Consider the following 17,424-nt stretch of genomic DNA (forward strand, 5'->3'; position numbering starts at 1 on the left):
TATTGTTTGCGCCACCTGTCCCAGAATGTATTGGCAAGACGTTGTACCTGTCTCCATTGGCGCTTGTAGAGGTCCTTAGCGTCGAATCCTCCTGGAGGAGCACTGGATAGTCCTGTTTTCTGGGTGAGGAGAGTAGCTTAAGTCAATAACAAGGGCTCCTCAGGGTCATTAGGAACTGGAACCAAGGGCCTTGCATTGATTATAGCTGCGACTTCTGCCATGAAGGTGGTTAGGCTTTTGTGGGTAAGTCTCGCTGCTCCATCCTGAAGAAGAGTAGATTCAAGAATTCTTCATACTAGACCAATCATTCGTCCCAAAATCCACCCATGTGTGAGGAGTGAGGTGAGTTGAATGACCATGTGCAATTTTGGTCACTGAGGAACCTCTCGAGAGTCTTATGGTCTAGATTCGAAGGTATGCCCAATTCCTTTGCTGCACCAATGAAGTTGGTACCTCTGTCTGAACGTATATGTTTGATAGGACCACAGATGGCAATGAAACGTCTAAAGGCATTGATGAAGCTTGAGGTGTCAAGTGACTCAATGAGCTATATGTGGATGGTTCTGATTGACAGACAGGTAAACATGACGGCCCAACGTTTACTATTGGCTTGTCCACCTCTCGTGTGACGAGTAACAACTGACCAAGGTCCAAACACATCGAGACCAACGTTGGTAAAGGGAGGGTCTGGACTGAGTCTGTTTGCTGGAAGGTCAGCCATCTTTTGGGTTTCAGTGGAACCACAAAGCTTACGGCAGGTAATACATATGTAGTGGACACTGCAGATGAGTTTCTTTGCACCGACAATCCACAGGCCAGCAGTTGTGATGGCTCCTTCTGTGAATAGTCTTCCTTGGTGTTTGACCAGATTGTGCTAGTGTTGCACGATTAGGTAAGCAACATGACATTTTCCAGGAATGATAAGAGGGAATTTCTCCTCAAACTCCATTTTAGCTTCTTTGAGGCGACCTCCTACTCTCAGCAGGCCGTTATTGTCGATGAATGGGTCGAGTTTTCTCAATGAGCTGCTCGCGGGTATTGAAGCTATGTTAATGAGACATTGGATTTCCACAGAGTAGGTTTCTCTCTGAACTGTGGAGATTATGTGGTTTCTGGAGGATTCCAAGTCGGATGCAACATAGGTGTTTTCGCAGAGATGCCAACCTTTACATTTTTCTGTGTCACAAGCTCTGTTGGTCTTGAATGAGCGAGCTATATGAGTCAGGCAGGTAATGGCTCGAGTAAGTGACTTCCAACTTGAAAATTTGTCAAATCTGTGGGATCCAAGCTGAATAACAGAAGTCACTGTATGAAGTGTGGACACCTGAGGGCGGATTTCAGCATCTGAGTCCTCTCCTAACAGTTCAAAGGTGTCTGGACAATGTTCCTCAGTGTACAATAGTTTTGGTCCTGAGAGCCATGTTGTGCTCTCTAGTCGACTTGCGTCAACTGCTCTAGTTGCATGATCTGCAGGGTTTTGGTCCGTGGGAATGTAATGCCACTGTTTTGGATGAACTGATCTCCTAATTCGTAGCACTCTGTTGTTGACATAAACGTAGAATCGCCTGGTTTCATTATGGATGTATCCCAGGACTATTTTGCTGTCTGAGTAGAACTTGGCTTGTGTCAGGTTGATATCCATCTCGGATGCGATGAACTCTGCTAACTCGGTGGCTAAGACTGCAGCACAAAGTTCTAACCTTGGTATGGTGTGCTCTGGTTGTGGAGCAAGTTTGGCTTTCCCCATAACGAATCCAATGTGGCTCAGACATTTGGAGTCTACAGTTTTGAGATAAGCAACAGCAGCAATTGCTTTGACAGAAGCATCTGCAAATACAAACGGTCTTTGGCTCTGTATCTCTGTAGGCGGCACAGGGGTGTATGGCCTTGGTACATTCAGGTTGGAGAGGGCTGCTATAGAGTTCTTCCATGCTTCCCACCGGGTTCTCTTATCAGGTGGCAGAGGTGCATCCCAGTCAGTTGTTTCCTTAGTTAAGTCTCTTAGTATGGCTTTGCCTTGTATAGTAACTGGAGCTGCAACACCTAAGGGATCGTACAGGCTGTTGATGGTAGACAGGACACCTCTGCGTGTGAAAGGCTTTTCTTCCTGGTTGACCTGAAAGGTAAAGGCATCTGACTGTAGATTCCAGAGAAGCCCGAGGCTGTGTTGCATTGGTGTGGGGTCTGACCCCAGGTCGAGGTCTCTGAGACCATTACACAAGTCTTGTGAAGGGAATGCTTTCACGAGTTCTTGGCTGTTTGAGGCTATTTTGTGAAGCATGAGGTTGGAGCAAGCAAGCATATCTTGGGCTCTCCTGAGAAGACTGGTGGCAGTCTCATTTGAAGGTATGGCTTTCAGACAGTCATCAACATAAAAGTCTTTTTCTATGAATTGTCTGACATCTGATCCGTATTCTGTTTCTCCTTCTAGAGCTGACCTTTTGAGTCCATAGATGGCGACTGCAGGAAAAGGGCTATTGCCAAAGATGTGCACTCTCATGCGGTACTCTGTGACCTCTTTAGTAGGATCATTGTCTCTGTACCAGAAGAATCTTAGGAAGTTCCTGTCTCTCTCTCTCTCTCTCTCACAAGGAAACAATGGAACATTTGCTGGATGTCAGCGATGAAGGCAATGGAATCCTTACGGAAGCGCATAAGTACTCCCAGCAGTTTGTTATTGAGGTCTGGTCCTGTCAGTAGAACATCATTCAGGGAGACATCATCAAACTTAGCACTGGAGTCGAACACCACTCTAATCTGGCCCGGTTTCTTAGGGTGGTATACTCCAAACATGGGTAGGAGCCAGCATTCTTCAGAGTCTTTGAGAGTGGGAGCTAGTTCTGCATGGCAGTTCTCAAATATCTTTGACATGAAGGAGAAGAAGTGATCTCTCATCTCTGGCTTCTTTTGCAGATTATGTTTGCAAGGAACGTTTTAATGCCTGACCTCTCTTGTTTGGTAGACGTGGTCTGTGGGTTCTGAAGGGAAGAGGTGCGACCCAGCTGTTGGTCTAATCTTTTACGAGTCCCTTGTCCATTACCTCTAAGAACAATTTATCCTCTACTGACATTGCTACTTGGTTGTCTTGCTTAGTTCTCTGGAAAACTGTGCACCCCAATTGATCCTCATAGCTTCCTGACATCATACTGCTGTCATGAGTAAAGTCTATTAAATGATTGGGCAGTTGGATGCTGTGTGGTAGTTCCTTGACATGGAACTCGTTGTTGCAAGGTTGAAACAGAGATGGGCGTCCTTTCTCCAATGTATTTGTTAGCATACTTGTCACAGAAGATGGGGCGTGCATATGTCCCAAGCATACATTTCGTATTATGACCCATCTTAGGTCTAGCTTTTGGGCATAGGGAGCATTGTGGAGTCCATTGATATGACTTCTCACTTTATGAACCTGTAGGATATCTCTTCCCAACAGCAGCATTATCTGTGCCTGATGGTCGGTATAAGGTGAGCTATGCGTTTTAAGTGAGCGTGATGGATTGCCACATCTGGCGTAGGGATTTCAGACCTGTTGTCTGGGATCTGATTACACTCGATGATTGTAGGTAGTGGCAGGCAGAATTTTCCGTCTAAGGACTCAATTTGGTAGTCAGTGGCTTTCCTGCCCGCTGTTGTCACAGTACCTGCACATGTCTTTAATGAGTAAGGAGTGCTTGGTCCTTTAATGTTGAATAGGTCAAAGAATGTTGATCTAGCCAGGGATCGATTACTTTGATCATCCAAGATAGCATACAGTCTCATAGCTTTGTCTCTGTGGCCCTTTGGGTACACTCTGATTAGGCATATTTTTGAACAAGACCTACTGTCTAATGTCCCTTTACAGACTTCAGTACATTGTGAAGTGATCTCTGGCGTAACTAAATCAGTGCTCCTTTCCTCCCCGCCATGCTCACTGTCAGCTAGCGTGTTCTGTGCACTCAATGGAGCTGGGCCAGGGTGTAGGGCAGTGTTGTGATCTGTGGTACCACATTCGGTGCATTTTACACTGACCTTACAATCCTTGGCGAGATGAGTGATGGATGAGCTGCACTTGTAGCAGATACCGTTCTCTTTCCGGAAGCTTCTGCGATCCGGCATAGATTTTCCTCTGAAGGCTCTGCATTTCAGGAGAGGATGAGGCTTCTGATGGAGTGGGCACTGCTTGTCAGGTTCTTGTACCTTAATCTCTGATTGAGAGCGGCCAGCAGACCTGTAATTGGAACTTGGAAAAGAAACATTAGTCTTGTGCACTGCCACAGATGTTCTGCGTGGGTTTGCAGCTGGTGGTGGTGCGGCATATGACATTGCAAAGTCAAAGCTGGTATCATTTCTGATTGGTGCTTGTTCGTGTATAAAGTCTACAAAAACGGAGAAGGGAAGGAATGAAACACTGTGTTTGTACTTGAACGTGGAACCACGTGTGAGCCACCTCTCCTGTAGATTGTAGGGCAACTTTTGGACTATAGGGTTAACACCTTTGGCTGTGTCAAGGTATGCAAGTCCTGGTAGGTCACCTTCACATTTGGCAACTAGGACCTCTTGTACCAGGTCACCTAGCTCTCTAAGTTTTGGGAGACCTTTGTTAGATATTTTAGGAAAGTCATCAATTCTTTTGAACAAGGCCCTCTCTATTACCTCTGCGGAGCTGTAACACTCATCTAGCCTCTTCCAGATCTCTTTAAGGCCGATTTGAGGGTGGTGTATATTAATGTCTCTGATCCTTACTGCATGTTTGACTGACTCTTCTCCCAGGTATTTGACTGAGGTCTATCTCTTCCCTGTGTTGCAGCTCCAAGCCTCTAGTGACATTTTGGAAGGAAGCTTTCCAAGCTCTGTAACCTTCAGCGTGGTCGGTGAATTTCATGAGTCCCTTGGTAACCAGGTCACGTCATGTGAAGATTCTAGCAAGTTCTGTTGTGAACCGGTTGTCAGCGGAGTATGCTGGTGATGGGTCACCTGATAGTGATGTGAGGTGCGTTCATACCTGTTAGTATCCTCAGGGTGGCGCCAGCCCGTGTCATATTGCTTCGGTCTGACATATCTGACATGTGGTGTGTCAGCAAGGTGATTCACGTTGGTTACTTGGTGAGGGGCAAGGTAGACAGCAGAGTTGCTTTGCTCCACGTTTTCCTGGAGCTGAGCCTCATGATGACTCTCACTCGTTTCACTGGATGTGTCATGCTCTTGGTTATAGTTTGGATCAGGAAGTTCATTAACATATTGAGATGTGCGTTGTGGTGAATCTTGCAATGGCAACTTCAGACTTGATGCACTGCTACGGCTATGCAGCTCAGGGTTGTGCGTGGCTTCTAGTGCTTCTGCCTCTGCCAGTGCTGCAGCAGCCTCTCATTTTACCGCTAGGCTCTCTAAGGCAGCATCCACACGTGCCTTCTCTAACTGCATCTTTCTGTCTTGCTCATCTCTTTCTAGGCATAACCTTCTCTCCTGCTCCTCTCTTTCTAAACGTGACCTCTCTGTCGCTATGCGTGACTTTCTCTCTTGGTCTTCTCTCTCTCTGCGTGACCTTCTATCTTGGTCTTCTAGCCGTGCTTTCTATAATTTAAGTTGTATTTCTTCTTCAGCATAGCGTGCTCGCATTTTGGTAGCTTCCGCATTTGCACGGGCAATGGCGACCGCGCTGCTGATGGATACAGTCTTTGAGGAGATGGATGTAGCAGATTTTGTCCTGTGTGATTTGTGGGACATGGTGTCTTAGAGGGATGCTTGGCTGTGCAGAGATTGCTGTAGTTGTATTAGTCTCTGTGTAGCCAGTGACTTGAATCTCACTAGATGGATTTCTGCAGTTTACTAGTTCCTGCAGAATGGATGAAGGCTCTTCTATCTCTGAGTTCCACTAGCTGGAGAGCCGCTGTTCACTGCGGTCCTGCAAGATGGAAAGCGCTTCTCTCTGTATTCCCAGTAGCTGGAGAGCTGCCGTTTCACTGTCTTGTCTTCAGCTAAATGAACGGGATTCATATAGCTTAACAAGAAGCTAAACCACTATACCGGGGTCCAATAAGGGAGACTGTGGTCGAATCTGTGGTTTATTGAACGTAGGTATATAGATGATGAAACTACAATACAAGACAAATACATAGAATCAGTGCTGTGTCCATAGGAATACACAATATACATAGGCATACACAATCTGCACTACTAGCTGAACGGAGGGAACTAACTAGGCTGACTAATATGAGAGATAGGGATGTATAGAGGGAACATGTCACGTACCAACGATGCTAACGCAGGGAGAGTAGAAGGATGAGGTGCTTCCAGTATGCAGACTTGATGGAAAATGGCAGACTGAAGAGAACAAGGGGGCTGGAATAGACCATGGTACTTTGCAAACTCACCCAGGATACATTGTGGATTGGAGGGAAAATGAATCAGGAAATACAATGTATAATAACATGCAGTTATGACTTTGGCCACTAGATGGAGCCAAAAACACTAAACATTAAACTTTAGAAATCTGAACATTCTATACATACAGCAATCATTGGTAACCAACAAAACCCAATAAATATGATTAAGGCAAAAACTCAAAATTCAATTCATACACCACAAGATATGAGTCTAAATTGCCAAATGTACAAATTTTATTAAATGCAATAGCATAATATACATTACTCAATAAAAACCATAGATAGAATAAGGACACTGCTATCCAAATAGGGAGCCTATATTGCACAATTGCCCAAAACAGTATATACTAGTTGAATAAGTGCATGAAGACATCTTTCATATGCTAAACAGAGGTTACATCCATAAAAATGCATCTGAACTGAAAAGAACTTTCCACAGTGGAAACAGGCATAACCAATCAACAAGTTCATAAGGATTCTAGGTATACATTATGTACTACTCAGCTATTACTAAGTACCTCGACCATATAGCATTACAGTATGAACCCAAACAAAGTTTAGTAAATAAAAGGATGTTTCCAAAAAAGCACTTACATAATTAAAGTGTGTGGCACTGGCTCCCCTGTCGCCCCAACGCGCGTTTCCCTATTTGGATAGCAGTGTCCTTATTCTATCTATGGTTTTTATTGAGTAATGTATATTATGCTATTGCATTTAATAAAATTTGTACATTTGGCAATTTAGACTCATGTCTTGTGGTGTATGAATACAGCAATCATTGTATGTTATCAAAATATGCAGTTCAAGAGTCATTATGTCGGAGACAGAACAGAGGGGCTACAGAGCATCAGAGTGATATATGTATAATATCTTACCATAGTAACATGTGACCTGCGTGTTTTTCCCACAGATATGAACACCTCTCGGGCCTTCTGTCCCGGATCCTGTCGGAGCGCCCCCCTAATGCCCTGGAGATCTTGGAGCAGATGAGTGCAGAACTGCATTGGTCAAGACTGAACAAAGGACTGGAGTCGCTGCGCCCCCTGATGGAAGAACCCCCCACTTTCAATAAGGCAGAATCTCTGCGTGCGCTGTTCTCTCGTGGCGGAGGAGAAGCTGATGAGACTGAAGGAGATGGGGAAATGGTGAGGGGATGCTAGAAAAGGAACATCAGCGCTGTCATCACAGCAGAGCTAAGTTTGTTGTTTGGGTCACTTTGTTGCCCCCCTCCTAAACAACAAATTCATCTTCCCCTCTAAAAAACACAATGCAACTTACCCACCATGTCCGTTTATTTACAACTCCTGGCACAAATTATGGAATCACCGGACTTGGAGGATGTTCATTCATTTGTTTAATTTTGTAGAAAAATAGCAGATCATAGACATGGCACAAATCTAAAGTCATTTCAAATGGCAACTTTCTTGCTTTAAGAAACACTAAAAGAAATCAAGAACAAAAAATGTGGTAGTCAGTAATGGTTACTTTTTTAAACCAAGCATAAGGAAAAAATTATGGAATCACTCAATTCTGAGGGAAAAAATTATGGAATCACCCTGTAAATTTTCATTCCCAAAACTAACACCTGCATCAAATTAGATCTGCTCGTTAGTCTGCATCTAAAAAAGAGTGATCACACCTTGAATGAGCCTGCCTATCACAGGAAGGGGTGTGTTGGATCAGGGCTCACCGACCAGCTAGTCCCAGCAATGAAAAGTTACTGTTGCTAAAACCATCATTGTAAGCAAGCAAAATGGAGCTTGATAAGAGAGGCTTCCCTGAAATTTGTGTTTTAATTCCTACCTTATGCTGTCTTCAGATTACATAGCAAAAACCTGCTGACAGATTCCCTTTAAATGCCATTGTCAGCGATTGACATCGGCATTTAACTGGTTAGAGGCACTTGATGGCATCAAGCGTGGTGAAAGATGCGGGCTCAGCGTGTGAGCCTGCAGCAAAGACAAAGACACAGCCGATGACGTAAATATATGTCATCGGTTGTGAGGGGGTTAAATAAAAAAAAAAAACGATACAAGTTTGATATCCTCATAATCATAGTGCCCTCCTAGAATTAAGTTGCCAAGTCATTTCACACAATGAATGCTGTGGAAACAAAACCAAGATATCAATGTTATCCTGTGTGTGTGGGAGCGGATCACCATTTCTCCACAGTTGGAATTTTTTCCCACCTTTTAGTATGTTAAAAACCCTCAGATGGCCATGTCGACTAAAAAATAAAAATGTTTGGCTTTTGGAAGAAGGGTAGGAAGTAATGAAAGCACAAAAAACTGGTCCTTCCTGAAGGGGCTAATGGATATTTGCTGCATCTTTTGGCAGGTCACTAAGACACAAAAGACCACAAATACTTTACTGTACACTATCTGCTTCTTGCATTGTGTATGTTCCTGGGACTGTCACCCCAGATTACTAAAATGTGCCTCTTCATTTCCATTCGCAGACAGAGTCGCCCCTGCCTAACCTGTATGACCTCGCTCATCTTCTCCAACAAGGAGGGGTGAACTTAGGGCGAGATGAGACGGTCCGGATAGCCCTTGCCATGAAACGACTCACTGACACCCGTCCACTCCAGTATTGTCGCTTCTGGGGCAAAATCCTGGGCACCGGGGGTAGTTACTTAGTGGCAGAGGTGCAGTTTCGGGAAGGTGAAGATGAAGAGGCAGACGACGATGCAGAAGAAGAAGAGAAGGCAACAGCAGATGAAGAGGAAGATGAGGAGGAGAAAGAAGAGGCAGAAGACTTGCCCCCTAAATCTACATACCGTCCTCCCCCTGTGGTGCCACGTGAGGACAATGGCACGGGAGCCAATAAGTATGTGTACTTTGTATGTACTGAAGCTGGGGCAGAATGGCTCAGACTTCCACCTGTGACGCCTGCACAGATCACAGTCGCACGAAAGGTATCTGATCATATTCACATGTGGTTTTCAGTCATGTCTTCATCTGTGTCTCACATTCATCAATCTTTGAAAACAGATCCGGCGTCTGTTCACTGGAAATCTCGATGCCCCAGTCATCACTTACCCACCATTTCCAGGGAGCGAAGCTAACCTTCTACGTGCACAGATCGCCCGGATCTCTGCAGGAACCCATGTCAGTCCCTTAGGCTACTATCAGTTTGGAGAAGAGGAAGGTGAAGAAGAGGAGGAAGGGGAAGCAAGGGACACCTATGAGGAGAACCCAGAATTTGAGGGCATTCCGGTGCCAGACCTGGTGGAGAGCTTGTCTAGTTGGGTTCATCATGTCCAGCATATCCTCCCACAGGTGAGGAGACTGTCATACATGATACAGCATGGTGATAAGTTCTACCTATGTGTCATCTTTAATGTATTTCTTCTCTTTCAGGGACGATGTGTTTGGCTGAATACGGCTGTGAAATCCGAGGAAGAGTTGGAAGAAGAAGGAGAGGAGGAGGAGAAGGAGGATGAAGAGGAACCAGAACCTGAAGTGGGGCCTCCGTTGCTCACCCCACTGTCAGAAGATGCAGGTACCAGCACTTCATATAATATTGAATATGTCAGGAGCCCCGCACTACACTTGCTCACTGAGCCAGTGCGGGTGTCCTGAGTACAAAAACAGTGCTCAAAGATACCTGTGGAGCAGGGCAGCAGCGGTGACAATGCGTGCTTCAGAGTATCAGGACCTGAAGCACATGACTGCTGGGGGCGTGGCCTAAGCTCCACAGATCTAGGAGCTGCAGGGAAACTCTTAGAAAGGTAACTACAGGACAATGTTACCAAGGGGCATAGACAGAGACAGAAACTGGATGAAGCCAGGGCCAAAGCACAAGATAGCAATACAGTACCAAAGGGTTAGACAGAATGGATAGTCAGGACGTAGCAATAGATCCGAAAAACCAGAACGGGCAATAGACGGTACAAATAGGGGTAAACTGTAACGGAGTAACGATAGCCAAGCCAGGAGGTCAGAACCGGAGAAGACAATAGTACCAAAGCGAGAGACGGAGTACAGAGTGAGGGAACAGACCAGGTCATACACGGGAAGCAAACAAGCAACGTAGAATACACGCACACCAGGGGTCAGACACACCAGAACAACAGTATAGCTGACAGAGAACCCTGGTAAAGAGTGAGTATAAATAACCCTCCCAGATCCAGAAAGAGGCCACGAACACTTAACCCTGTGAGTGCAGGGCAAGAACCCTGTTCAAACCATGACAGAATACAATCCTAATCAATGTGTCGTTATACCTGAATCCCGTTAACATCTGTGTATAACTATAGCATTAGGAGTGGATGCAAAAATCACTTAAATTCATGGTCCAGAAAAGTTACACATTCACACCTCTGTGCCTGGGAGAAAATAAGTGGCAATGGGCCCAGTATGTTAGGAGACCCACTGCCACCTTCAAAGTCATTTCCTTCTGTGTAATAGATAATAATAATAATAATCTTTATTTATATAGCGCCAACATATTCCGCAGCGCTTTACAGTTTAACAGATGACATGTAAGTTTCAGAGTAATATATGTCATGGTTCACAAATAGTGCACAGTCAGACGGATGTATAAATCGGCCCGCAATGACTGGCTGGCGGCTCTCCTGACCCGATCATGACAGCTTCATGTATTTCTATGCTGCTGTCAGGAAAGTCGCTGGCCAGTCCGTGAATTGTGCTCCAATCTCGCTCTGATTTATACGACCGTCTGACTGCACCTTTAGGGTAGGTTCACATGACTGATTTCTCTACATCAGTCAGATTATTCCGATCAGAGTGTGATCAGAGCGTCATCAGTTTTTCTTAGATATGGAGATTAAAAAAAAATGTCTATCCACTTTCTCCATTCTGTCAGTGCATGAAAATGAAATCCGAGTGAGCTCCGATATTTTTCACGAACCGTAGACTTGCATTGATGATTTAGATCCAAGTGTTGGCTCCAGATGAAATAAGTGTCCGTGATTTTGCATGGATCGATCATTCTGTGATAATTCATGGACTTCTGAAAGGCCCCAGACAGACAGCAAAAACTGACGTGTGAATTAGGCCTTAGTTTTAGGTTTGGATAACATGGTAACTTTGGTAGTGTTAAAGACATGTTTTTGACAAATCACAATTGCTGTCACATGAATAATTTCAAGCACATTTGGCTGTGAAACGAAACAGCCAAGTTACAGACTGATCTCGTGAGTCACAAGTAGCCTTTAGTACCTATAGGTTTTTTGGGTTTTTTTTGCAACGATCACATCATGGCACATGACGGGCCGCTCCGTTACCCCATGGACAGTCTTTAGTTGCAGTGGGAAACCATCTAACCCTCAGCCTCACCTGATTATTACAGTGTTGTACTCCTCATATATAAGAATGTGTTACATGTATTCTCTTCTTTTTCTCCAGAGATCAACAATACACCTCCATGGACGGCGTCCGTCTCCTCCACGCACATCCCTCAGTATGCGCTCGCCGTCCTGCGCTCTAACCTGTGGCCCGGAGCCTACACCATTTCTAGCCCCAAGTACGTATTTGATCTCTTTTCTGGAAGTCCTGCAGGGATATCATTTTATGGGGTAATCGAAAGACAGTCAAATGAGGAACAGGACATTTCAGTTAAGAGCAGCAACGTAGAAAGCTGTGAGATCCTCAACATTTCTTTTTCTGCAAGAGAATGCATTATCTCCTACCGGACCCCCACTGCTCCGCTGTACTGTGCTGTTATACCCATGGCTTTCTTTTTTGACAAGGGGCATCAGGCGACCTCTGCAACCACTCATCATATTCCATAAGAGCCAGAAGAAAAAGCCATTACTTCCAGCTCTGATGGCACATGACCGCTGCTGCCAATCGGGTAGCTGCTGATTGGTTGCACTGGTAACTGATGCCCCCCTTCCAGTAGAGGAAGCCAGGTTGAAAACACCGGCAAGAGTATGAAGGTGCCATAGGGGTCCAGTAAGAAAGGATCTATTTTTTCTTTAATTTTAGGAAAACTATTGGACTCTTTTTAAGCTAATAAAATGTAGTGAAATCCCCGTATGAGGTCACTATTCATTTTTCAATGTCACGTTTCACCCTGATTTTGGTTCATTCCCAGGAAATTTGAAAACATCTACTTTGGGTGGGGCATGAAGTACAGTCCTGAAGGATACAGCCCCCCTGCACCTCCTCCACCCCAACTAGAGTATCCAAGCGGGCCAGAAATTAGCGAGGGAGTGGACCCCACAGTCGAGGAGGAACAGGCTCTGAAGGCTGCACAGGAAGAGGCGGCGGCTGCTGCAGAGGAGGCGGAGGAGGAGGAAGAAGAGGAAGAAGAAGAGGATGACGATTGAGAAAAGAATCTATTTGTATTTCTTTCAGTTGCGTAGATTAAAGTTCTTATTTTGACTGTATCTTGTTATTCCAGGGGTGATGTACATTACATATTGGGACAATATACCCCTACATTGTAAATATGTTGCATTACTTATCATGTTATTGTCAGGAGTTACAGCCTGTGATATACACCAGAGCTGCACTCACAATTCTGCTGGTTGTTATTGGAAACTGTCAGCAAGCTTGTGGGCAAATACACCCAATACACTTGATTTGAGCTCTCCTTATACAGGGGGTGAGTTACTTTCACCTACGTTAGTTCACTGTATTGGTGTAAATAAGCTCACAGGAGAACTCAAATCTCCATAGCAAACTTTGTCCAGACATCAGATTTACATCAACAGTAAATGATTAGAGAGTTCACCTCTGAAGACAGCAGAATTATGAATGCAGCTCTAGAAATTCTACAAGCCTCCAGCTTGGTAGCTTTCTGCCTATGCACAGTGTGCACAGATAGATGCTAATCAGTGATGTGAGCGGGGTTATACAGAGCACAGCAGCTTTTTTGAATATATATTTTTTAAAACTTTTTTTTTTTTTTTTTAACATAATTTAGTCCCTCCATGGAATTTTAACTTGTGATCATCTGATTGCTTATACTATATACTGCAAGCAGGGAACTGCTAGATCTGAAGCAGAGAAAACAGAAGTTTTATCAAAACTACAGCAAGTAGCCCAGTAAGTGACACATCACTGGTATCAGGGTCTCTGTTATGCTGACTCAGGTGGGCAAGTACATGATGACGGATTCTCTTTAAGAACAAGAGAATTTGTTTATTTTTTTTCCCAGCTTTCTTCCAAAAGCCATAACTATATAACTATTTTATTTTTCCATCATCAGGGGTGAACGAGGGTCTCTTTTTCTTGCAGGACGAGTTGAAATTTTCAATGACTCCATTCATTTTTGTCCAGGTCCATTATGTCGATAGTAATCATGCATGGATTTTTTTTTACATTTCAGGGATGAAAAAACATTCAGAATATTGTAAAAAAAAAAAAAAGTTTTGATTTGTGTCACCATTTTCCGACACCCGTAACATTTTTATTTTTCTGCATGTGGGGAGTGAGGGTTTGTAGTTTTCGCTGTGAGCTGACATTTTTATTGATACTGATTTTGTATACATACCATGCTTCAGTTGCTTCTTATTGCATTTTTTTTTAGGGAGGTGAGGTGGCATTTTTATTTTTAATTAATTCTATATTTTGATTAATTGGACTCTGCCCCCAGCTATTAGGAACAGCCGCTTGTGGAGGGAGCTGCGTCCTGGACCCATTTCTAGGATGTTCATTCATGTCCTAATGTAGAAGAGAATAGTTTTGAGTATAGCATTCTTCTTTAGTGCCCGCCTGTCTATTCAGGGCAATAGGGTGCATCTACTAAAGCTTTTGAATGCAAATAGTATTTTTGGCCAGTAGGTGGTGCTATTGCACTATGCTGAGGTGATGTATCCAGGGAATGTGATGTGCAGAATACAGAGGGGCCAGGTTTTAGGTCATGGTCACACTATCAGCATTTTACCTCAGTATCTGTAAATCAAAATCAGGAGTGGAACAATCAGAGGAAAAGTATAATAGAAACACATCACCACTTCTGTATTTATCACCCACTCCTGGTTTTGGCTTACACATACTGAGGTAAAATACTGACCAAATACTGATAGTGTGACCGTGACCTTAAGCATATTTTGGCTTCTGCATGTTTTTATTTATGGCATTTGGGCCATGTAGACCCCAGCGTAGGGTGCAGCTGCTGCCTCTGACTCTCCTTCCCCTACTTCCTTTAGCTACACCCCAATTTTTCTTTCACAATAGATAAAACACGTATTTATAACTCATATTGGAAAAAATGTTGCTTTTTTTAAAATCTTGAATGAGGTAAACGATCACATAAATGTTATCTGTGATGGGGAAAAATAATAAACACTATAGATAAGTGGATTTGTCAATTTTGTGATTATGGGCTAAAAGCCAATATCATACACAAAAAATCTGTCTATGCCAGAGTAGATCTATTTATTCATGTCAACTGTTCAGTTGCAATCAAAATAATTCATCCCCCATTGACAATTAGGTGTATTAGGAACATTTACAAACTTTCTGCTGCTTGTAATAAAAGAGTCAAGAACAATGTAAACTGCTCAACACATCTACTGTAACAAGTGGTTTCTCCAAAGTCAGCTCAGAATGACACTTTTACTGAAGAAGAATAATACATTTTATTTCTATAGCGCCAACATATTCCGCAGCACTTTACATTTCAGAGGGGACTTGTACAGACAATAGACATTACAGCATAACAATCATCACATAGATCATAACAGATACCAAGAGGAATGAGGGCCCTGCTCGCAAGCTTACAATCTATGAGGAAAAAGGGGAGACATGAAAGGTGGGTGGTAACAGTTGCTTTCCTTGTTCGGACCAGCCATAGTGTAAGAATCAGGCGATCATGTAATGCTGCATGAACCGGTTATCAGCCCAAGTGTGTAATAATAAAGACACAGAGGGCTATTACCCTTTCCTAGTGTATCCTCACCCATCCCTGTAGACTGTGAGCCCTCGCGGGCAGGGTCCCCTCTCCTTATGTACTTGTGTGTCCCTTGTCTTACACATGTTTATTGTACTTGTCTATTTCCCCTTTTCCCTGTAAAGCGCCATGGAATAAATGGCGCTATATAAATGTATAATAATAATAAATTAAATGCATAAAGCATGTGAGAACATAATACGAGGTACTTGATTATGGTAAAAAAATTTTGAATGGGCCAACAGGGATAGTTACGTTAATGCGTTGAGGCGGTAGGCCAGTCTGAAAAAATGCATTTTTAGGGCACGCTTAAAACTGTGGGGATTGGGCATTAATCGTATTAACCGGGGTAGTGCATTCCAAAGAATTGGCGCAGCACGTGAAAAGTCTTGGAGACGGGAGTGGAAGGTTCTGATTATTGAGGATGTTAACCTCAGGTCATTAGCAGAATGGAGGTCATGGGTAGACTGGTAGGCTGAGACAAGGGAGGAGATGTAGGGTGGTGCTGAGCCATGGAGTGTTTTGTGGGTGAGGGTAATAAGTTTGTATTGGATTCTGGAGTGGATGGGCAGCCAGTGTAATGAGTGGGACAAGGTAGAGACATCGGTATAATGATTGGTGAGGAATATGATCCTGGCTGCAAGATTCAAGACTGAATTACTCACCCCTTAAAACATCTCTAGTACTTAGTATAGCCCCTGTGGCTGTTATGACTTGCTGCTTCTCTGGCTGTTATGATCTGCTGCTAAAATTATACATAGCCAGACAGCAGCTTCTGGCAGTGTTACTGGGGAACCTTAGCTCATTCCTCATGGGCAATGGCCTCCAGTTCACTAATATTCTTGGGTTGTCAATAGAGTAGATCATAAACATAGGGGAAGAAATAAATGCTTTGTACAAACAATGAAAATTATACAAAAAGATGCAAGTGCATTGAATGTTCCTAGAGATACAGTTGGAAGCAAAGTTCACAAGCTTAAAATTATAGGAACTCCTGGACGTGGCAGTAAGATGAAGCTGCCATCAGGGTCAAGGGTCATAAACCCTCAAGTGACTGCAAAAGACCTGCAGCAAGATTTGGTGGCAGAAGATACTGAGGTTTTAGTTTGTATAGTAAGGTGCATACTAATCGCCAAAGGTTTCTATGCTCAAAATCCAAGACGAAAATGCACAAGCAAAGACAGCTGCAATGTGTTCAGAACCATAAAAATAAGGCATGGAGCGAGGAAATAAGCCTGGAATTTTTTGGCTATAAATCAGCTGTACGGCTATAGGAGGAAGAATGAAGCTTACACTGAAAAGAACACTCAGCCTATAGTAAAGCATAGCAGTGGCTTGATGTTTCTTAAAAGTGAAGCAATGGCTTGGTGATGGTCTATAGTGAAGCTTTAAGGTGGCTCAGTAATGTCTACAGCAAAGCATAGCAGAGGCTTGGTGATGCCTACAGTGAAGTATGGTGCTAGTTCATTAATGCCTACAGTGAAGCATGTTAGTGGCTCAGTGATGCTAAGAATCTGCTTTCCTTCCTCTGACACTGGAAACGCCCAATGTGTAAAGAGCAAGATGGATTCATTCAAGCATCAGGAAATCCTAGGAGACAACGTAATCACTTCTGTAAGAGCTGGAGATTGGGCGTCATTGGACTTTCCAACTGGATAATGATTTCAGGTATTCCTCAAAATCCACCAAGGTTTGGTTTCAGAAGAAGTCCTTGAAGATTCTGGTGTGGCCGTCACAATCACCTGACATGAACCCCATTGGTTGCAAAAAATGCAAGAATATTATTGGATTTGAAACCATTGTCCATTAATAATGGGCTAAGACTTAGAAGAAACACTGCTAGAAGCTGCTGTCTAGCTATACGTCATGTTAGCCGCAGGTCATAACAGCCAGAGGGTTTCATAGAATCATAGAATCGTAGAGTTGGAAGGGACCTCCTGGGCCATCTGGTCCAACCCCCTGCTCAAAGCAGGATTCGCTAAATCACCCAGTTAGATGTCTGTCCAGCCTCTGTTTGAAGACTTCCATTGAAGGAGAACTCACCACTTCTCGTGGCAGCCTGTTCCACTCATTGATCACTCTAACTGTCAAAAAGTTTTTTCTAATATCTAATCTGTGTCTCCTCCCATTCAGCTTCATCCCATTGCTTCTAGTCTTTCCTTGTGCAAATGAGAATAAAGTTGATCCTTCTACAATG

General features: G+C 43.7%; 1 protein-coding gene across 3 annotated transcripts in view; it reads left to right on the forward strand.

The window, feature by feature from the left end:
- The window catches only part of LOC141052127 (radial spoke head protein 6 homolog A-like), a 29,940-nt gene extending 15,294 nt beyond the window's left edge, over positions 1-14,646 (forward strand). For 2 of the 3 annotated variants that reach the window (XM_073549348.1, XM_073549349.1), the window contains exons 2-7: positions 7,270-7,504; positions 8,818-9,276; positions 9,353-9,640; positions 9,722-9,863; positions 11,732-11,849; positions 12,423-14,646. In XM_073549348.1, coding sequence (XP_073405449.1) covers positions 7,270-7,504; positions 8,818-9,276; positions 9,353-9,640; positions 9,722-9,863; positions 11,732-11,849; positions 12,423-12,657 — 1,477 coding nt within the window. In that variant the 3' untranslated portion in view covers positions 12,658-14,646. Of the gene's footprint in view, positions 1-4,820; positions 4,967-7,269; positions 7,505-8,817; positions 9,277-9,352; positions 9,641-9,721; positions 9,864-11,731; positions 11,850-12,422 lie in introns of those variants that run through there. The other variant, XM_073549347.1, reaches the window with a different exon arrangement.
- The last annotated feature ends 2,778 nt before the right edge of the window (positions 14,647-17,424 follow it).

Source organism: Dendrobates tinctorius, unplaced genomic scaffold (genome assembly GCF_039654945.1).
Source record: "Dendrobates tinctorius isolate UK_male_01 unplaced genomic scaffold, ASM3965494v1 ptg000158l, whole genome shotgun sequence".
Classification (NCBI taxonomy): domain Eukaryota; kingdom Metazoa; phylum Chordata; class Amphibia; order Anura; family Dendrobatidae; genus Dendrobates; species Dendrobates tinctorius.